The 23,089-nt window shown below is 43.6% G+C and overlaps 1 protein-coding gene across 1 annotated transcript; it reads right to left on the bottom strand.

Moving 5' to 3' along the window:
• Nucleotides 1-4,082: 4,082 nt before the first annotated feature.
• LOC140076151 (olfactory receptor 1N1-like) lies at nucleotides 4,083-5,021 on the bottom strand. The gene has a single exon (XM_072122659.1). The coding sequence runs from the start codon at nucleotides 5,019-5,021 to the stop codon at nucleotides 4,083-4,085; it is 939 nt and encodes a 312-aa protein (XP_071978760.1).
• Nucleotides 5,022-23,089: the final 18,068 nt, after the last annotated feature.

Raw genomic sequence — 23,089 nt, 5'->3', positions numbered from 1 at the left:
GAATTACCATCCGTGGGCATGGCGCCATCAGTCGGTAGCTCTCGGCACAGCAGCAGTGCCGTCGCTAAGCGACAGCAGGCGGTGCTCAAACTGCTGAGCCTAGGCGATAAAAGGCACACCGCCCAAGAGCTATTACAGGGCATTCCACATCAAACTTGTTAACTTTGTCGCCACCCTGCTGTGTAATCCACAAAATATACTGGCAAACTTTTATCATTTACCAATATTATTTCAGCGCTTCTTGCGCATCTGTTTACATTCCCCTCACCCGCCATATCCTAAACTTATAAGAACGCTACTACACTTGATCTTATACAAAAGGTTCTTAGAAGTGCTGTTTGGGGAGTCGCCTAGAGACAGGGGCTTGGATTGGCGAAAGCTCGCCTGGCAGCGGAGCGCCAGCTCCATCCCAAGATCCAACTAACATAGTTTTAACTGCAGCACCTTTAATCTACTACTAGTTCACTGCCTCCATACATGGTCCCCTTATCAAACGAGCTGTGTCAGGCAGAATTTTGGGTTGTTTTCATGGCTTCCACATCAAACTTGTTAACTTTGTCGCCACCCTGCTGTGTAATCCACAAAATATACTGGCAAACTTTTATCATTTACCGATATTATTTGAGCGCTTCTTGCTCACCTCCTTTGGTTCCTCTCTGCCACCCATTGGTTTTAAGCCTGAGTCCATTTGGGGTATGTTGCCAAGACACTCTCTAGCCTGCCGCTGCTGCCGCTGCCTCTGCATGCCATCCCCTATAGTGTCAGGGTCAATTATTGGATGTTTTAGATGCTATCTAGCTTCATTCTGTCACTCTGTCATGGCCATGCTGTTGCCCATAATTTTGGCATAATGGTGCGTTTAAGCAGCCTCAGAGGCATCCATGCATGCTGCCCCTGCTTTTTCCTGTCCATTTCCGTGGCGTTTCCATCCTTTTCTGAGGTTTCCAGGTGTTTGGCCAAGCTTCCCTGTGCAGAGCCTTGGTCCCCTTGAAAAATGCTCGAGTCTCCCATTGACTTCAATGGGGCTCGTTATTCGAGACGAGCACTCGAGCATCGGGAAAAGTTTGTCTCGAATAACGAGTACCCGAGCATTTTAGTGCTCGCTCATCTCTAGTCGTCACCAAGTTGCATTAGATGTGGTGTTTCCGTATATCCACTGGGAGTGACATCTGTTTAGCTGCCCTCCATACCTTCCGAGCTGTGGAATGAATAGGCAATAGAGAGCAGTTAAGTGGGAAGTATGAGTTGCATGATATGGCCACTGTAGCCAGGGCTTTTTCAAGGTTGAAGTGGTGTGGGTTGTAAGATGCATCTCTTGTAGACACAATAAATGTGGCGTGTGCCGTCTCATATAAGCAAAGATCATGTGCTGTTTCCTAGTCTCACCCAACCCACTCACTTTCCACGAAAGCAGTTTAAGTGACATGACAGATTAAGTACAATCAACAGCACAAACGATTAAAACATATAACTAATACTTGCTGGCGGGTAACCTAGCAAGTAAAAAACTGGAGAGAAGTCCAAGGACAAGTTTCCTGTCTGTAGCAAGTGGCAATAACAATGGGGTAGTCTGTATTAGAAGTGGAAAAACAGACTATTGCTCCAATAACTGGGTCCCTCCAGCTGATGCATTGCATAACAATTAACCAGCAAATATACGGGTTATCCTAAGTAAGAAAACATCATGTTGGCAGACATATATAGACAATAGGCACAAGGTATGTGCAACATTACCCGATCCCCTGGAAGGAGATGAGTGTATCGCCGGTCCAGGGTATAATGTCCATCAGGGCCGATGGTGGGACACAGGTCATCCCTGTCAACATCAGCTGAGCAGAGTCTGGACTTCGGCGCCGTGGTGACCTACGCAGGGTATTGATCCAGGAGTCGCCATCAGTAGGAGTTGCGCGGGAAATGTCAAGCTGTATTGAATCTGCATCTCCCTAAGACGTTTCTTCACCCCCATAAAGGATGCCCTTGTTTTATGCAGGGCACCCAAAAAAATCAGGAAAGATAGATAAGGATGTTAGCATTCTACTAAGTAATGTTGCCCTTCCATCTGGCTGCCTGCAGTAGCTGATTCCGGTCCTTGCTGTTCAGGATTCCGGTGAGCATTGGGCGCAGTGGTGCTCCCGGTGTAGGTGGTCTTCCAGGTACTCTATGGGCCCTCTCAACGGCGAAGGAGGCGGATAGATTGGCATCTGGCAGCAGGTCTTTCAGCCAGGCCTCCATGAAAGCCACTGGATCCCGGCCTTCAACTCTCTCTGGCAGGCCCAGTATGCAGAGGTTATTCCGGCATAGCCAGTTTTCTATATCATCCGCTCGCTGCATCCATTGAGCAGTCATGCACTCCAGGGCTTGTATCTGACCAGGGGCAGAAGCCGAGGAGTCTTCAAGCTGGGATATACGTGTCTCCATTTTTCTCACTCGCTCCCTGAGTTTCTGCACATCATGCCTCAGTAATCCCACATCCACTTTTACCTCCTCAATCCGCATAGTCAGCGAGGTTGTGGTTTTATGAATGACCGTGAGCAGCTGTTGTGAGACCTCTCGGAGTGTGGGCTCATGGTCGTCATCAGGCATTTCAGGATCTGCCCTCTCCAGCCTAGGGGACATTGCTGGTGATCGAGTGGCGGGAACCGCAGCACGAGGTGAGTCAGATCGTGCTCCACAGTGGCAGCAGCAGTATTTTTCCACATTCTGGCAGGGGTCCAGAAAAAAAAAATGAAAAATGTCTACAAAAAGAAGCCCTACCAAAAGCAGCCATCTCCTTACTCTATGATTACATATTAACTCAGAGACACCACACGGTTCCTGCCTATATAAGAGGTTGGGAATCAGACCTAAACAATATTAACCATAAACAAATCCAAAGAATTCATATGAGATCTCATGGTTTCTCAAGATGCGTCAAATATAGAAAAACGCATATAAACTCATGATAAGGAGGTACAACAATCAGGAAGCTCAAGTGAAAAAACAATTGCTTTCAAAAGACACATGTTGGAGATGTGGGAACAGTGGAGGCACATTAGGCCACATTTTCTGGAGATGCCCTAAGTTATATCGCTTCTGGAAAGAAGTACAGTCATACACCACTGAAATAACTGGCAAATAGGTTAACTTAAGCCCAGAGTCTGTTCTGCTGTGGCTTCCTAACAGTTCATGGAACCCAAATGGTAGAGACTTAACCAAGCACCTAGTACAAGCAGCTAAGCTAACAATCCCCCCTAAATGGCTACAAACGGAGCCTCCCTCTATTAATGAATGGTTGAATCACTTAGACAGCATATGTAGGCTAGAAGAATTAGCTAGTTGGGAAACTGTGGCTTCCTTGGAAGACTTTTAGAAATTCCATTACACCAAATACCGCAGCACTAGGAGTAGGTCAAAACTCACAGATGGTAACCTAGGTAGGAGCTAACTGGGAGTACATGACAGTCGTAGATCTGATCGTTATAAATATAACTCATAATGCCTAATAAACACCTGCAATATTTATCAGCAATACTGACCTGAACAAAACAGTAAGATGATGTTCTATTTAACACAGTTTGAATATGTTAAAGTTCTACTTTACTTCCAAGTTAACTCAACTCGGTGAATATAAAGTAAGACAATATATTGTAAAGTAAATAACAATATGTATGTACAAGATCTCTGTTATCAACATGTAAACTGGCATCTGTAACCTGTTATTTATCTTTGCAACAAAATTATAAAAAATAAAGTATGTACAAAAATAGAGCAGTAAAACATTGCTGCTCTTGACCATAGACCTTGTATTGCAGTATACAGCAGCACCACCCTCTTCCCATAGGAATGAGCTGCAATAGTAAACACATAGACAAATGGGGTTCTCTGTCTGGAAAAACAACAGACCCTTTATTCTAATCCTAAAATCTGTTAAAACTATTGACTATGTGTGATGTAAACGTTATACTTTTGGCCTAGTCCCTCAGAGAGGAGAGTCAGAAGAGTTGTAATAAAAGGTCTCAAGGCCACAAAGAATTTTCTTGACTTCTTCCGAACATCTACTGAAGGTCTCATACAAATTTGACTTGACAAACAAAATGAACAGCCTAAGTAACTGTAGAGTTCTCATGGCAGAAGATCCTCTTTAGAGCTCTTTTCAGATCCTTATTCTTTAGACTGTAGATCAAAGGATTGAGCATAGGAACAGCAGCTGTGTTAAAAAGAGCAAAAAGTTTCTTTGACTCTAAGGTGCTACTTAGGTTAGGGGTCAAATATTGATTAAACAGTATTGTATATAGTAATATGACCACCACAAGGTGTGATGAACATGTGTAGAAGGCTTTTAGTCTTCCAGAAGTGGAACGTATCCTTAGGATGGCAAGTATGATAAATATGTAAGACACAAATATTAGGAGAAATGGTGTCACTATCATGGTAAGAAGACCCTCAATGAAGAAGAGCATTTGGACAAAAGTGGTGTCTTCACAAGAAATTCTTATCACCGGGATTATGTCACAGAAGAAGTGGTTGATCTCAATAGAGGAATAACAGGAAAACCTACTTATTATACCTATATGAGGCGAAACTTGCAAAATTCCAAAAATCCAACAGGTCGAAGCCAATATTCCACAGGTTCTAGGATTCATAACCATATGATATTGTAGAGGTTTACAGATGGCCACATAACGGTCATAGCTCATGGCTGTTAATATTGACAGTTCAGCACATCCCAAAGATCCAAACATGTACATCTGTGCCATGCAAGTAGTGAAAGTTACAGTTCTATCACCGGTAATGAAAGTTATAATAATCTTATGTAACGAAACAGTGCAACAACTGATGTCCAGCAAGGACAAGTTGCCAAGGAAAAAGTACATGGGAGTGTGGAGCCGAGGATCCTTGCATGCTATAAGAATGGTTATGTTACCACATAAGATGAAGAGATAAAGCAAGAGAACCAGAATGAAGATAGGAAGCTGAAGTTCAGGGTCATCAGATATCCCTTTAATTATAAAATATCGGATTGATGTGTGGTTTGCTTGCATTGTAACCGACCAGATCTAAATCAATTTACTGTACAGAATGGAAGGGGGATTTGCATGATAAAAGAAAACTCGTAGAAGGGACCTCAGAAATTCTTGTATATGTTAATATTGTTGTAAAGTTTTTACATATTTATTCAAATTTCTAGAGTCAGCAAATAACATGATGGATAATTTTATATAAAATATAACATAATTTCTTATAAAACCTGTGAGTGGTTTGTGTATTTTGCATTGCTGTTGTTGTTCTCAACATAGTTTTGGCAGTGTACTTCTTACCTCCTTAATTTAATTTTCATATAATCTAACACCATTCATCCTAATAGGATGTTTTTGGGAGATTACGAGGAAGCCAAGACATGATGGGCACTTGCCAACTCCATGGCAATGTCATCTTTGGTTTTATTGAAGACCTTCTTAAAGGTTGATAATAATAGGAACAAAAGTTCTTTAACTTGTCTTCACCATTCACAACAAAAACAAAGCCTTTCTATGTTAACTATACATAAAATGAAAAAAAAATCAAGTTGAGGAATGGTTAGCAATGGTCCAAATCTGTTGTATCAAAGTTTACCTCTGATTTCACACCATTGGAAAGCAAACTATCCCTACATGCCCTTGTTTTCAGACCTCATTCTAGATACTTAAACTCATTTAGGCTCCAAACCAGACCCCAAATAAAATTCAGAAATATAAAATAGGAATCGATGGGCGGTTCATTAATTTTAAATGGAACTCCCAGAACCAGACACAAATTGGCATCTGGAGAGATAGCACATGTATAAAATTTTAGCTAATCTCTCACTTCAATGTACCAACAAAAAACATGGGTTGGAGGATGTTAATTTAAATGTTGTGCTCTCCTTCTATGGCAGAGTACTGTGATATATTCCCTGGATGATAGCTAAAGGGGAACTAAATTAGGAATGCTATATACCTTTTACATTGTTCTAGCTCTCCTCTAAAATTGTACTTACATAGGACTGCAGTCAGGTGCACCATAGGATTACAGTGCATGTTAATCCCTATAAGTACACAGTTGCTTCTGTGCTAATTGGTCCCTTGTCATCACAAGAAAACTTTAATTAGTAATTAGGAGCAGTTATTTACAGATACAATTTCAGCTACAAACTCTCTTGGGCACTGATTATATTATTATCACGTAATACTGAAACTGAGCTCTAATGTATTTTGAACCAGGACTGTGTATTTATTCAGAACTGTATTATTAATTTTGCAGGCTAGGGAGTTCAGATCTCATAACATTTCCTTCTTATTCAGTGCAAATACAGCCAGGTCAGACTACAATTTCATCTGTAATTGCACACATATATTAATACAATAGCATTTACACCTTAAAGAGGTTGGCCACTTTTAAAAAGCTCTACTAAGGTAAGTATGAGACCTAAATAGGGTCACCTAACATGTCTGCATGCGCCTTCCATCATAGCCACTTCCATAGCAGTGGTTGAAGGGGCCAAGGAAATTCAAATCCCCCTATTGAGGCCCTTTAAGACACCCATAATGGATGCTATGGAGAACTAAAGTTAGAAGTTACTAATAAAGTTAATCCAGAATATACACACTTGTCGGGAGGAGTGGAAGATGGCTTCCTCTGGTGAGGGATGCTAGGCTTGTTGCCTAGCGACTGTATAAACTATGGGAGCTGCAAGATAGAGGGAGCCTCTCTCCGGTAAAGGACACCATTCATGTTACTAGGCAACCAAGTTTGCCACGGAAGCCACAGAGCACCAAAAAGCTTTGTTTCTCAATTCAATTGAATGATTCCTAGGTCGCATTCTAGGAGAACTGAATTGCCGACGGGATCGTGCTGTGATGGTTTCTTTGGTAAACTAGCTTACATCGAGTGGGGGCTTGTAATACCTGGTATTAAACTCCACACTCTGTCATTGTGCCACTTTTCTGACCTCCTGCTGCCGGCACCTTCACACTCTGCCACTGTTTCACTGTGCGGCCTACCATATTGCTGCCACCTCCAGAATTTGTCATTGTGCCACTCTGATCTCCTACTGCTCCTGCCACCTCCAAACTCTGTCATTATACCACTCTGTAGCCTACCATGTTGCTGCCACCTCCACACTCTGTCATTGGGCCACTCTGTGGCTTCCTGCTGCTGCTTCCACCTCCACACTCTGTCAATGTGCCACTCTGTGCCCTACCATGTTGCTGCTACCTCCAGAATTTGTCATTGTGCCACTCTGGGGTCTCCTGCTGCTGCTGCCACCTCCATACTCTGTAGCGTACTATGTTGCCGCCACTCATTGTGCCACACTGTGGCCTACCATGTTGTTGCCACCACCAGAATTTGTCATTGTGTCACTCTCTAGCCTCATGCTGCTGCTACTGCTGCCACCCACCTACAGACACTGTGATTGTGCCACTTTCTGACCTCCTGCTGCTGCTTCTGGCAACTCCACACTCTGTCATTGTGCCACTCTGTTGCCTCTTGCTGCTGCCGCCACCTCCGCACTCTGTGCAGCCTACCATGTTGCTGCCACCTCCAGAATTTGTCATTGTGCCACTCTCTGATCTCCAGCTGCTGCTGCCTCCACCTCTGTCATTGTGCCCCTCTGTGGCCTACCATGTTGCTGCCACCTCCACACTCTGTCATTGTGCCACTCTGTTGCCTCTTGCTGCTGCCGCCACCTCCGCACTCTGTCAATGTGCCACTCTGTGGCCTACAATGTTGCTTCCACCTCCACATTCTGAGGCCTACCATGTGGTTGCCACCACCAGAATTTTCATTGTGCCACTCTCTAGCCTCATGCTGCTGCTACTGCTGCCGTCCACCTACAGACACTGTGACTGTGCCACCCTGACCTTCTGCTGCTTCTGTCGCCACCTCCGCAGTCTGTCATTGTCACATATTTTTGGCCTCCTGCTGCTGCCAGCACCTCCACACTCTGTTATTGTGCCACTCTGTGGCCTACAATGTTGCTGCCACCTCCAGAATTTGTCATTGTGCCACTCTGATCTGCTACTGCCACCTCCAGACTCCGTCATTGTGCCACTTTGTGGCCTACCATGTTGCTGCCACCACCTCCACGCTCTGTCATTGTGCCACCCTGTGCCCCTTCCATGTTGCTGCTACCTCCACACTCTGTCATTGTGCCATTCTGTGGCCTACCATGCAACCTCCACCTCCACACTTTGTCCATGTGTCACTCTGTGGCCTACCATGTTGCTGCCACCTCCATAACTTGTCGTTGTGCCACTCTGCGGCCTACTCATGCTGCTGCCAACTGACCGCTGTCAAGTTCGCCCCTGTGAGGTCCCATGAAATTGAAGAGTGAAGCGAGCAGTGGCTGTCATATTTGAGCATGGCACAACGTTATATAACACCTTGCATGCTCTCTGCAGCCAGGAAATACCAGTTTATTAACATGATTTGACATGATTCGGTTCGGGTTGAATCTAATTTTTTTGAAAATTCGGCAAACCTGGTCGAATCGAATTTTAAAAATTGGCCCATCTTTAATGATAGCACACACATTGTATTGATTAGGAAAAGGTTCTCCTTGAACCTACTCATAGTACACCTATCTCAAGAACAACAAAGCCAATTTACCCGTAACATATGAAAAAATTCAGTGTTAAGCTACTCATAGTCTAGAAGTCTTTCCCTTTCGACTAACACAACACCAGTAACAGAATTCACATTCTCAACCAATCATCTGGCCTCCTTAAAACTGGAAAAGTGCCTTTTCATATAGCAGAAACTGTACAATTCATAAGCTCATTGTCTACTCCATGGGCTCCAGAGCCCAAATGATACTAAATGAATTGCTTATAAATCTCTTAAAAGGAAGCTTGGTCACTTGTATAGAAACCATAGAATCTTTCATAAAGAAACAGGCCGTTCAAACCTCCAGCCCAGGCTCAACTATCATATAGGCTTCATCCATGATCTTAAGAAACACCATGGGGGACATGCATCTTTATTTCTTCTAGTTTAATTGTCTCATTTTGACGTTACTTGCAACTTTTGTTGTCGTTTTTGAAGTGCTCCTTAGTCTGTTCTTCATAGTTTCATAGTTTATACAGTTGAAAAAAGATATATGCTTTAATAGCAGGACACAAACAAAGACAGTGAGCCCTGACACTGAGACCCCCAATATCTTCCTACCTACTTATTTGGTTCCCCCTAAACGGAGGCCAATAACTGGGCGGCGTTCCCTCCCTGGGTAAGGTGTGAACACGTAACAATACAGACAAACACAATAAGGCGAGGTATACAATCCGAGTCGGCAGCAGCGGGGAATAACAATAACCAAATCACAATCCTAATAGAGAAGTCGAGACACAGGCAAGAGATCACAAACAAGAGAAGCTAGTGAACACAGCAAGATAGCAGTTTGACCAGCAAGGAGTCAAAGCTAAACTGGACACTTATAGGGAACCTAGGCCCTGCCACAGGTGGAAGGAGCAAGCAATTACACATCCACAGTGTTAACTCTTGCAAGACAAAATCAGAGAGGGGTGTGGCAGACATCAGGTCAGACAGCATAGAACCTAGTTCAGACTGCAGGATCAGAAAAAACTCAGTGTCTCCTAATCCTAATAGCACGGATAGAGGAGACAGCAGGCACAGACGTGACATTAAGTTCAACTTTGTGCAATTTACATTTTGTGCAGTGTGCCTTATATTTCTTTATTCTCCAGATGTTCCATGCACCTGGTCCAGGGGAGGCACAAAGGAAGGTTTTTTTTTCATGGACCCTGTTTTAACATGTAAATTAAATTTATTTCACATGTTTAAAATTTTGTTAATCAACCTCATCAACCTGCTGGGCATTCACTGTTTAGGCTGTTTTTTTGTTTTTATTTAAATTCCTAAATTTTTGCATTTAAATTTGTTTAAGGTCACACGTCACATTAACACATGCATTTTCAAACACATTACAAAAGTTGAAAAGAACAGAATTTCCTATTTAAATTGCTGTTAACATGATGTTTAGAATACACATGTGTTAACACAATGTTAACACAGATGTTTCCATTGTGTTAACAAAAACAGTTGTAAACACTATATTACAGTGTATGTTAACATATTGTTAACACATGTATTTTGTTAATGCAATGTTGACAGCAATGTAATTAGGCAAATTTTCTCTTCTCAGCTGTGATGCATTTGAAAACGCATGCGTTAACAACTCATGTGACCGCAGCCTCATATATTGTCAGGGTGAGGGCGCGTTCACATGCATTTTGGTTGCGTTTTCATTGCGTTTGAAACGCATATGCAAGAGCTGATGTGAGGTAATTTACCTAATTACATTACCGTTTACATTTGTAAACGCAATGTTAACGCACACGTTAACAAAAACACATGTGTTTACGCTTTGTTAACGCATGCATTAACATCACGTTTATGATGCGTTTTGTAAATGGAAACGTTAACAGTGATGTAATTAGGCAAACCACCTCAGCTGTTGTATATGCGTTTCCAACGCAATGAAAACGCAGGTCAAAACGCAACGTGTGAACGCGCCCTGAGACTAGAGTGCTAAGAAATAAAGGCCATGGCCTCAAATCCAAAATTTACATTAGTGTCCACTCCTGTATATAACCCCTTCACGTGGTAAGTGTCCATGTGGATTTGAGACATTTGCAACAAAAAGTCTCAAAAAGAAGCCAAAGTTGCGCCTACCAGGATAGGAAAAACTAAACATGTATAACAAGAAAAAAGACATGGTCATGCATTAGGCACAAAAAAAGACCTGCCGGGGGCGTGGCTTGGCTGCCATCTGAGATGTTTGTGTGAGGTTACAGCTCCTTCCCGCCACCACCTTAACAGCGACTACCCACAGCACCCTTCTCCCAACACCCTGAGACACCCCTCAACATGACCAAAAAGAGGAAGAACCTGGGAAGACCCGCAAGCTCACCGAATTTTACTTTTCTCCCTCCTCAGTAGCTACTCAAAATGGCGCTGGCCCTTCTGCGCGCCAAGAGGACAGGCCGCAAGAAGAAGACAAGAACACCTCTATGCGGAGGTCTTCCGCGACAGCCCAGCCTTTGGGATCTACTTCCCCTTGTACTCCTCAGGTAGGAGAGGGAACCGGAGGACTTACCTATGCTGCGGTGTGTCACTCTCCAGGCGGATTGCAACAGGCGCGGAGCCCAGTCAAGCAAAGGCCTCGATTGCACAGTGATGCTGCTCTGCCATTGCAGGTACATGATCTCCCGCACACATTGTTATCTGCAGAGGACTCAGACCCGTTCGCTACCCTGTTTTACATCCTTAAACCCATTAACTCAGCGATACGAGACCTGAGAGACAGGACTGATTATATTGAGTCACAGTTTGGGGTCTTTGGGGTCTGAGCTACATGATATGTGTGCAAAAATAGCGGACTTGGAAGACAGGTCACGGAGGAATAACCTCAAGTTCAGAGGCATCTCAGAACTAATCCAACCTTCAAACCTAAAAACATACCTGCAGAAACTGATCAAAAACCATTCTGCCTGAGATCTCTCCACAAGACCTGACCATTAATAGAGCCTACCATGTGCCGTGGCCAAAACAGTTAGACTACTCCCAGGGCCTCCTTCCCAGAGCCGTACAACGAAATCTCTATATTTGCTGATCTTTCCACGGCAACTCTCCAGCTTTCGCAAGGGACTCCAACCTATTACTAAAGCCTTGCGGTAGAACAACATCTTGTACAAATGGGGATTCCCTGTCCGGGTGGTCATCACCAGGAATGGTGTCACTGAAGTGTTGAATACTGTGGAAGATGGAATAGCGCTCCTGAAAAGATGAACCTGGAGGTCTCTCTACCTTCATCACCTTCAGGGCACCCTCCTGCCCCAATCGAAGAAGAGTGGACCACCATCTCCAACAACAGAGGTCACCATTGACAGAAACCTGCTTGGCCCCCAAGGACTCTAGTTCCATGGTGCTGAGGATGACTGACATCACACATGTCCTGATGGGGTAACTACATGACTGTTGCTCCCCTCTTTAGTCCGATAGAACCAAATAATGTGGCTTATAAGATCTCGGATGTATTCGAGCTATTTAGCTTGCGTTTGTTTTGGTTATGGTTTTATATGTTTGCACAGAGTATAACCATTCATGCTTTAGCACTTGTTTATGCAGTAAGAGGTAATTTTAGGTGTTTAGCATCCCACTTAGGAGGTTCTCATGGCTATTAGAATAACACACATTAAGACAAAAGGCCTCAACAGCCCATATAAAAGAAACCAACTATGGAAGGAGGCAAAATCCACAAAATGTGACATCCTGTGTGTACAGGAAACCCATCTTTTGCAAGAGGATGTGTTTTGCATTAATCACCCTGCCTTTCCACACGTTGTTCATTCCCATTTTCAGAAAAAATGCAGGGGTGTCCTCATAGCTGTGAGAACATCTGTGGCCCTCCAGACCACAAAGACAATATGTGACCCACATGGTTTGTGATAAGAGTCGGCATCATTAACAATATACCATTCACGATTGCATCTATATACGTGTCAAACCGCAGACAGATTTCCTTCTTTCATAAGGTTATGCGAATCATTACAGCTCATAAACATGGCAAACTTCTCATCTGTGGGAATTTTAATATCACCCCAGACCCAGAAGTGGACTGCACTTCCACAGCGAGGACGGCCAATACTGCATTAAACACAGAACTATGTCACTTTGAGATCTTTGACACCTGGTGCATTATCAACACAACAGAAAGGGATTACTCTTTTCATTCTATTGTACACAATTCCTATAGCCGAATAGATCTCATTTTAGCAGATAGAGATGTTTTATCCCAGGTTAAAGAGGCAAAGATAGGCCTAATTAAGTGGTCAGACTACGCTCCACTTACCATCACTATAGATAGAGGTATCTAGACCGGTTGTCTTACATGTGGAGATACAGTCCATATTATCTAGCACATAAAGCACATAGATCCAAAATAGAGAAAGAGCTCAGAGAATATTTTGACACCACTAACCCGCACATCTCAGACCCTGCACTATTATGGAACTCTCAAGTTATATATACGGGGAACATTCATGAGAATAGAACGCACAGATAACCGGATAAGGAGAGCTCAACTAAATAAATTAACTGAACAATTGCTTCGGGCTGAAATAGCTAATAAAAACAACCCAACCCATGATAATCTAGAGAAGGTAACCGCTATCCGTTTACAGGTTAGGAGCTTGCTTATCTCACAACATGATAAATGCTTAAGGAAACTTAAAGCTACTTGCTATTCCCAAGGGGACAAGGCAGGAAGATTGTTGGCACAAAGGCTCAAACAAAAACATCAGAAATCTAGAATCCCCTTCTTTCTCCATCCATCTAATGGTGGCAAACTATATTCCCCAAAATGTATAGCCGATAGCTATAAAAATTATTAAGCGTCGCTATATAACCAAGTGGACGATAAATTCACATTTCAGCCTAATGAAGAGGCAATACAGGCAGTCCCCGGGTTACATACAAGATAGGGTCTGTAGGTTTGTTCTAAAGTTGAATTTGTATGTAAGTCGGAACTGTATATTTTATCATTGTAATCCCAGCCAGAACTTTTTTGGTCTCTGTGACAATTGGATTTTAAAAATGTTGGGTTGTCATTGGAACCAGGATTAACACTAAAGCTTCATTGCAGACACCTGTGATAACTGTTATAGTTGTTTATTGTAGCTTAGGACTAAAGTACAGCAAATTACCAACATCCAGAGGTCCGTTTGTAACTATGGGTCGTATGTAAGTCGAGTGTTCTTAAGTAGGGGACCGCCTGTAAACACATTCCTCAAGTCGGCTGGCCTGGCACAGGTAACAACAGCCCAACGGGACATCTTAAACACCCCCTTTACAGTAACTGAGGTAACTAAGGCCATAAACTTCATGCCCTCACAGAAAGCTCTGGGCCCTGATGGCTTTACTGCTGAATACTATAAATCTTTTTCCGCTCTCCTTCCCACTTACCTTACAAATTATATGAATGCAGCAGCGGCGGCAACATTCTAGGTCGGTAACCAGCAAGCTCTAATAGTAACGATCCCCAAACCTGGGAAACCCCCTGAAATTCCCTAGAACTTTAGAACTATTTCATTGTTAAATGTAGACACTAAAATTTACGCAGCCGTATTGGCAGCCAGACTTATGCCCTGCATTTCTCACCTGATAAGCGATGACCAGACCGGCTTCATAAAAGGATCCCAGGCCTCCAATAACACCCGGAGAGTGATAAACATTTTAAGCTGGCTACATTCAAAAAAGTGCCCTTCAGTACTACTCGCACTGGATGCCGAGAAGGCGTTTGACCACATTAATTGGTCCTACGCCTTCTCCACGCTTAGACACATGGGCATTTCATTTTGAACTCCATTCAGGCCCTATATTCCTCCCCCTCAGCCATGGCTTTTGCTAACGGTACCTTATCTGACCCATTAGCATTGGTCCCATTGGTCCCCCTAATCTTTATCTTATCTATAGAGCCCCAGGCCAGATTGCTTAGACTACACTCGAAAATCCAAGGGATACAGATTGGGGACTCCCACCTCATCTCGCTCTACACAGACGACATACTCCTTACATTGTTAGACCCAGAGAAATCACTGGAAGTGGTAATAGACATAATTACAAAATTCGGCAAGGTCTCTATTACATATTCCCCCAGATGGCCTTCACTATTTAAAATCCAAATACACGTTAGACTGGCAACCCTCCTCGGTAAAATACTCGGGCATAACCCTCACCAGGTCTCCTGCAAATTTTTTCTCAAACAATTACCCGCCCCTACTTGCTGAAATATCTAAGGAATGTGCATCAATGCAAAAAGGAGAACTGTCATGGTTGGGATGGATTGCAGCTTTTAAAATGCTCTTGCTACCCAAACTGATGTACTTGTTCAGAACTCTCCCTATACCAATTTCGGGCTCCTTTTTTAATAAAGCACAATTCGTTCTATCCCGCTATATTTGGGCTGGTAAAAAGCCAAGACTAGCCAGACACATATTAGTGAAACATAAAAGTATGGGAGGCTTGGGAGTTCCTGACCTTAAAGCTTACTATTTAGCTAACCTTGGATGCAAACTGAGTCTGCTATGATGGGAGGCCTGGACCTCTGCAACATAATGAATGCATCCATTTGAAACATCCCTCTGCCTAAATCCTCATCTACCCTCATGAGGACACTCCTTCTAGGGTGGAAGTCTATCCATGCAGGCGCACAGACCCAGCTAATGTGGACAGACCTCCCGCTCTCTACCCTGGCTTTAGCTATCCCCTCAACCTCTCTAACAACATGGACTGAAGTGGGTGTAAATACTTGCACACAACTATTTGAAGGGGAAACTCTGCTCCCATTCAACAGATTTGCCTTGTCTAATAATGACTTCCTCAGATACGCCCAAGTTACACACTACATCAAAGCCAAATTGACAACGAAACCCTCCTTTAATAAAGAGATTTATACCTTAATGTTACGTAAAGTCAAAGGCCTCAAACCATTCTATAAAAAAAATTACACAGTGTATGTCCTTTCACTACTCCCACCCTCTGAGATTGTGGGAACGTGAGTTAGACACTATACTATTTCTCCTCAAAGCGGGAGTTTTTCTATGACAATAATCTCTAAAGCACTTAAGAGCTCTGCCCATGTGGAACTTGCCACAAAAATAACACTACAGTGGTACTATACACCAATTCGACTAAGCCAGATGCTGGAGGGGATGCGGAGGAAGGCGCTCACTGTCCGATATTTTTTGGGGATGTCCCTTACTACGTAACTACTGGATGGAGGTATTTTGTCTTTTACTTCAATTGCTCTCTAGAAGCATTCCTACATCAACGCTGTTAGTGCTATTACTCATAGGGATTCCACGACTCCCAATACATCAAAAGAAGCTGTTGGTGAAAGTTCTGACTGTTGCCAAGATTCCACCAATAAGTCAGAACGGCACCCCGTTCTCCAGATTTCAGGGAGTCCCAGAAGTCAGACCCTCACTGATCAGCTTATTATCCCCTATCCTATTGACAAGCCTCTGTTAGGCTCTGTCATTGCCAGAAAATGGAAGTCACACTTAGCTCCCACCAGGGCAGAACTAATAGCTGAGATAAACACAGTATACACATAATAAATCGCTATGTCACATGGTTTCCTGAAATCTCATGCTTCTGAGCATATTTGGGATTCCTGGTCCTCCTCCTCTTTTGTAGCCTTTGGATACCATACCATTAATGCCTCTAATATATAACAACTTTCGTCCACTATACACAACCTGATTCCTAGATCCTAGCAATATATACGGAAATGGAATACTCTGTGCTCTGTTCGCGGGGGGCGTGGCCTTATGCACGACTGATCGGTCGCACCGGTAAAGAGCTTCGCGGACTCCCGGACAAAAGCGGCACATAGCATCAGAGCCCAAGAACCGGGTCAGTACCCCCTGCCATCACCCTGGAGCACGCCAGAGCAATGGGGAGCCAAGATGGCGCCGACACTTCCCCCACACGTGGCCAGCAAGCAGTGTCAGAGAGGAGAAAGAGAGCGGGGCTGCGCTCTGACACTGACATTAGTGCACCATTCCAATTCAGCCCCACTATGCCCTACTTGGGAGCCCCTGAAAATATTCAGACCCCACAGCATAATCCCATAAGCAACCCCTCACTGAACAAAACAACATGCAGCAACACCGTGAGCACCCCCCTCAGTCACAGTCACAGCTCTGTTACATCAGCCCCCTCTGCTCCAGTGACTGAGCACACCATGAGGCACATGCTGACTGACATGCTGGGAGCCCTGAGCCAGTCATTACAGAAAGATATCTCCAGTGCACTAAGTGTCCTGCAGAATGAACACAAATTGGAGAAAGAACCTCTGATCTAGAGGACAAAATGGGGCAATTCACTGATGCCCACAACTCCTTAGTAGATGCCTACAACGAATCCAATGATGAAATAACAGACATTTAACTAAAGCGAGTGGACCTGGAAGACATATCCCTGAGACCGTAGAAACAGAGCATCTCCAAGATTTCCTCTTTGATTACTTCACCGCCCTCATTCCAGAAGCTGAAAAGAAGGATCTAGTGATAGACAGGGAACACAGAATCCCCAAACCTAAAAGTGTCCCTGCCTCTGCCTCCAGGAATACACTTTTACCAATTTAAAGAGGCTATTGATAAGCAGCAAAAAATCCCTCCCGGAACGGTTACAGGCCATTACAGTATTCTCAGACCTCTCGGCAGCAACACTGAACAGAAGAAGAGAATTTGCTACAGTAACGAAAGCGTTAAGAGAAAATAACGCTGCATACAAATGGGGCTGCCCAGTAAAGCTCATCTTCTTTAGAAATGGGATAAACTACGCTCTCAGCTCCCCCAAAGAAGCTATTTCCCAACTTCAAAAATGGAACATCCTATCCCAGGAAGAAGGCAACCTCACCTCCCCACCACCTGAGAGGACTGCCTAGTCACACAGCAAGTATCTGTTCTAATTCTCCCTATTGCTCACAAATGAGTTCATGCTTGACTCAGGTTCTTTTTTTATTGTTTTTTTGTTACCCACCTAAACAAGGGAAGTTTGCGGAGCCAAGAAATCACCAACTCTCTCCTTACGGCTAGTGTGAACCTCCCCCACCCCCCCCAATACACCAAGCCGCCTTGAAGCTTGGTAGGTTCATAAGAACTGGACAGTCGGAAATCCTATCCCCAAACTTTCATCCCCCTCTGTGACGATGCAGGTAGCATTGTCACAGTTTTTGTTCAAGTTTTATGTTGTTTTTCTTATATTTAATGTTACCCTGAATAACTATTCAGGTTTTTTTATGGCGACAAATGAAATAACTAGTATAAAATATAGCATAAAAAATTTGTATAGGTATAGCGTCGTAATTAGCATCTGTACTTTCTTAACCTAACCGCTATCAATACTAAAGGCCTAAATAGCCGATGAAAAGAGCTCTATTTTGGAAGGAGGCCCAAAGTTTAAAGAGTGATATTATATGCGCTCAGGAAACGCATCTAAATCTAGAAGACACCAAAAGACTAAAGCATAACAAATTCTCTCATATCTTCTTTGCTCCTGCAGAGAAAAAAAAAGAGGAATTGCAATAGCCATAAAAGACACAGTGGCCCTTGATCTCATAAAATTAGAAACGGATGCTAATGGACGCTATAGGGGTCATTTACTAAGGGCCCGATTCGCATTTTCCCGACGTGTTACCCGAATATTTCCGATTTGCGGCGATTGTACCTGAATTGCCCCGTGATTTTGGCGCATTGGCGCCGGCATGCGCGCAACGGAAATTGGGGGGCGTGGCCGAACGAAAACCCGACGTATTCGGAAAAACCGCCGCATTTAAAAAACGAAAATGTGTCGCTTGGGACGCGCTTACCTTCACTTGGTCCAGCTCGGTGTATTGAAGTGCGTTCAGATGCTTTTCAGCGCAGCAGCGTCACCTGGTGGACGGCGGAGGAACTACCATCATAAATCCCGGCCGGACCCGAATCCAGCGCAGAGAATGCGCCGCTGGATCGCGAATGGGCCGGGTAAGTAAATCTGCCCCTATATCTTTCTGGTATGTAAAATTGAGAATTAAGTATTCAGCTTAATCTCCATATATGCCCTTTCATTAAAAGCATTATAGAAAAAATCAATAACATAAAACAGGGACAAACAATATTATTCAGAGATTTTAACTTAGTCCCCAACTCAAGCATAGACAAATCACCTCCTCCTGGTCCAAACTCCCACATTTCATGTGATAGTGTGAGATTCTCTAATCTCATCCTCTTGGAAGACCTATACAACTCTTGGAGAGTCTTACATGCCTCAGAAAAAGATTATACTTTTTATTCAATATCCCAGAATTCATACTTCAGAATAGACCTAATCCTAGTAGACAAATGGCTACTACAAAAAGTAACATCAGTAAACATTGGCCAAATTACATGGTCTGACCATGCCCCGTTTCCCATTCAACATGCCCGCAAGCGACCTTTGTCTGGAGAATTAATAATTACTTGACATCAAATCCTAACATCACCCAAACCTTGGAAGATAAGCTACTAGAATTCCTTAGATTTAACAATACCCCTGACACCTCGGAAGCTAACCTATGGTGTGCTCAAAAGAATTTCATAAGAGGCTTGCTAATCCAACAAGCTGCCAGACACAAAACATTTAAAATGGCCAAAACTTCTTCCCTCCTAGACTTAATAACTGTATTAGATACTAAAAATAAAATCTCCCCCTCTCAAACCCTCGCCAACAAAATACAAGAACTAAGATACGAACTATATCAACTTTACCAAAACCAATTAGAATTTAATATGAGAAAATGTAAAGCCAATTACTATTGGCAAGGTAACAGAGCAGGCAAAATCCTTGCTAATAAAATCAAAAATAGAAGCTCCAAACAAAAAATCCCCTACATTATCAACCAAAAAAACAACAAAATCATAAACCCCCAGGAAATAGCTAACACATTTGGCGAATACTACAGGTCACTATATAATTTAAAGGATGACTCTTCCACCCCTCAGCCATCAGACAGCTCAATTAATGAATTCTTATCCGGTATAACACTTCCTAAATTTTCTGAACAACAGATTGAAGCACTAAATCGTCCAATTAGTAGTGAAGAACTTGATCTAGCGATAAAAAATGCAAAAAACAATAAAGCACCAGGCCCAGACGGCCTCACAAACGAATACTACAAATCTTTTTACAGCATTTTGAAACCCTTCCTTCTAAAAACCCTAAATTGCATAATAGAAGAGAAAGAAATCCCAGAGGAAATGTTACAATTGTTAATCATTACCCTACCAAAGCCCGGTAAAAGCCCAGACAAGCCAATGAATTTTAGGCCGATCTCATTATTAAACACAGATTTAAAAATTTATGCCAAAATTATAGCCACTAGATTATCCTCCATTTTACCATTGGTTATCAATAACGACCAAACTGGTTTTATGAAAGGAAGACAGACACTAGACAGCACTAGAAGGATCCTAGATATAATTCAAATAGTGGAGGCCCGACGAACGCCTTCTCTGCTCCTTTCTCTGGATGCGGAGAAGGCGTTCAATCAGGTCCATTGGAAATTTATGCTAGCAACGCTAAAGAAATTTGGCCTAAAAGGTAGCATTCTAGATAGCATAATGCTTCTCTACTCCAAGCCATCCGCACAAGTGTATACATCAGGCTTTTTATCAGAAAAAATAACAATAACAAATGGTACAAGACAGGGGTGACCCCTGTCCCCATTTATATTTATAATGACTATTGAACCCTTTGCAGAATTAATTAAAAGTGACTCACAAATTACAGGTATCAATATAGGAAATTAGGACCACAAAGTAGGCCTATTTGCAGATGATACCATCCTAATTCTCTCGAATCCCTCAAAATCTTTACCAGCTGCAATGCAATTCATTGAAAAATACAGTCAGGTATCATATTACAAATTAAATACATGGGCATAAACGTGTTAAACATGGGCATATCCCCTTTAAATTTATCAAGTCAAAATATAAATTCCAATGGGAAGCCTCAAAAATCACCTATCTAGGAATTAAGTTAACATTTCCACACAAAGAAACACTTAACATTAATTACAAACACCTTCTAAGCAAGATTAAAAAAGACTTAGAAAACTTTGACAAGTTTGAATTATCTTGGTTTGGGAGGATAGTGTATAATACCATATATTTTATATCTATTCCGTAATTTACCCATCCCAACCCCTCTGAAAACACTCCAAACATTGCACAAACTCCTCTGGTCCTATATCTGGAAACACAAAAAACCTTGTATACAAGCAAATATACTTATTCAACCAATAAATAAAGGCGGACTAGGCTGTCCATCTGTAATACAATATTATAAGGCCAGCATTTTAGACCAATTAAAACTCTTTTGGTCCTCAGATACTAATAAACATTGGATCAACATAGAAAACAATCAAGTTCCAACAAAAGACATTAAAGCATACCTTTACAGCTTAATGATCCTCAATTCCCAGCCTAAACACCCTTTAGCAACTATATCAGCAATGGCTGATTTATGGATAACTCTCTCAAAAATTCAAATTCTAAGTATAGTCCCACAAGACGTTCCAATTAACAGCTTGTCTGCAGGTATACACAATTTGGGTCCTATACACTGGTTGAGGAAAGACTCAGGGAAGCTGGGACATCTTATTTTACCATCCGGAAAATTAAAACCAATGGAATCAATATCTCTGGATACCCAAATGATAAGAATAAACTGGCTAAAATACCAACAAATTAAAACAGCCCTCAACAAAGCTAAATTCAGTTTTAGCCCAGTAAACACGGACATAACAAAGTTTTTACTAAACCCAGATTAAATTAAAAGGTTTATCTATAGAGATGAGCGAACATACTAGTCCGAGCTTGATGCTCGTTGCTCGGACGAGTATTTCGCCAGCTCGAAAAAATGGCATCTCCCGCCGTTGTGAGATGAAAACAGAGCCAATCACAAGCCAGGAGACTCTGCACTCCACCCAGCATGACATGGTACCCTTACACGTCGATAGCAGTGGTTGGCTGGCCTGATCAGGTGACCCTGGAATAGACTAGCCCCTGCCCGTGTTGCTCGGATCATTCTGTGTCTGGATGCCGCTAGGGAGAGAGCTGCTGCTGGTCAGGGGTTCCACCACTACTAGCTTAACTACCACCAGTATGCGCAGGCATATGAATGCTAAACACCCCACTCAATGGCACCAAGCCCGTTCACCTCCGGCCGGGCACACCACTGCTCCTTCCCCTGTGTCATCTGCTAGTCAGCCCCCTGCCCAGGACCCCGGCCCAAACACCTCCCATGCAAAAACCCCATCTTCGCCTCCACGATCCTCCACAGCATCCACCAGCGTTCAGCTCTCCATACACCCGACGCTGGAGCGCAAAAGGAAGTATAGTACAACACACCCACACGCCCAAGCCCTCAACGTCCACATTTCCAAACTGCTTAGCCTGGAGATGCAGCCCTATAGGCTGGTAGAGACCGAGGTCTTTCGAAACCTCATGGCGGTAGCCGCCGCTCGGTATTCGGTCCTTAGCCGCCACTACTTTTCCTGATGTGCCGTCCCAGCCCTGCACAAGCACGTGTCAGAGAACATCATCCGTGCCCTGACCAACGCCGTTTCTGACAAGGTCCACCTGACCACGGACACGTGGACGAGTGCTGCCGGGCAGGGCCACTATATATCGCTGATGGCACATTGGGTTAACTTGGTGGAGGCGGGGACCGTGATCCTGGGGCTGCTCATATACTGCCGACGCCGAGGATTGCGGGGCCTACCTCGGTCCAGGTCTCAAAGGCATACTATGCCTCCTCCTCCTTCCACCCCTCGTCCACCTCCTCCTCCGAATTACCATCCGTGGGCATGGCGCCATCAGTCGGTAGCTCTAGGCACAGCAGCAGTGCCATTGCTAAGCGACAGCAGGCGGTGCTCAAACTGACACATGTGCCATGCCTAGGCGATAAAAGGCACACCGCCCAAGAGCTATTACAGGGCATCACGGCGCAGACTGATCTGTGGCTGGCACCGCTGAACCTGAAGCCAGGCATGGTTGTGTGTGACAACGGCCGTAACCTGGTGGCGGCTCTGCAACTCAGCAGACTGACACATGTGCCATGCCTGGCCCATGTGTTAAATCTGATAGTTCAGCGGTTGCTCAAGACATACCCCAATCTGTCTGATTTGCTCATGAAGGTGCACCGCATCTGTGCGCATTTCAGGAAGTCCAGCACAGATGCTGCCACTCTCAGGGCAGTGCAGCGCCGCCTCCAACTGCCCGCTCACCGACTGTTGTGCGATGCGCCCACAAGGTGAAATTCAACATTAACCATGTTATCCAGAGTTTACCGGCAGCAGAGAGCGATTTTAGACTGCCAGATGTCAACTTCCACTAGAACTGGTAGTAAGGTCAGTCAGCTTCCTCAAGTCTACAACGAGGAGTGGGCGTGGATGTCTCTGTCCAGAAATTATTTAGCTCTAAACATGACCAAAATATTTGAAAAATTGTTCCCTTTTCCCTACCGCATCTCCAACACCTATCTG

This window comes from Engystomops pustulosus, chromosome 8 (genome assembly GCF_040894005.1).
Source record: "Engystomops pustulosus chromosome 8, aEngPut4.maternal, whole genome shotgun sequence".
NCBI lineage: Eukaryota > Metazoa > Chordata > Amphibia > Anura > Leptodactylidae > Engystomops > Engystomops pustulosus.
The sequence above is the reverse complement of the archived record's forward strand: the minus strand, read 5'-3'. Positions and strand labels throughout refer to the sequence as shown.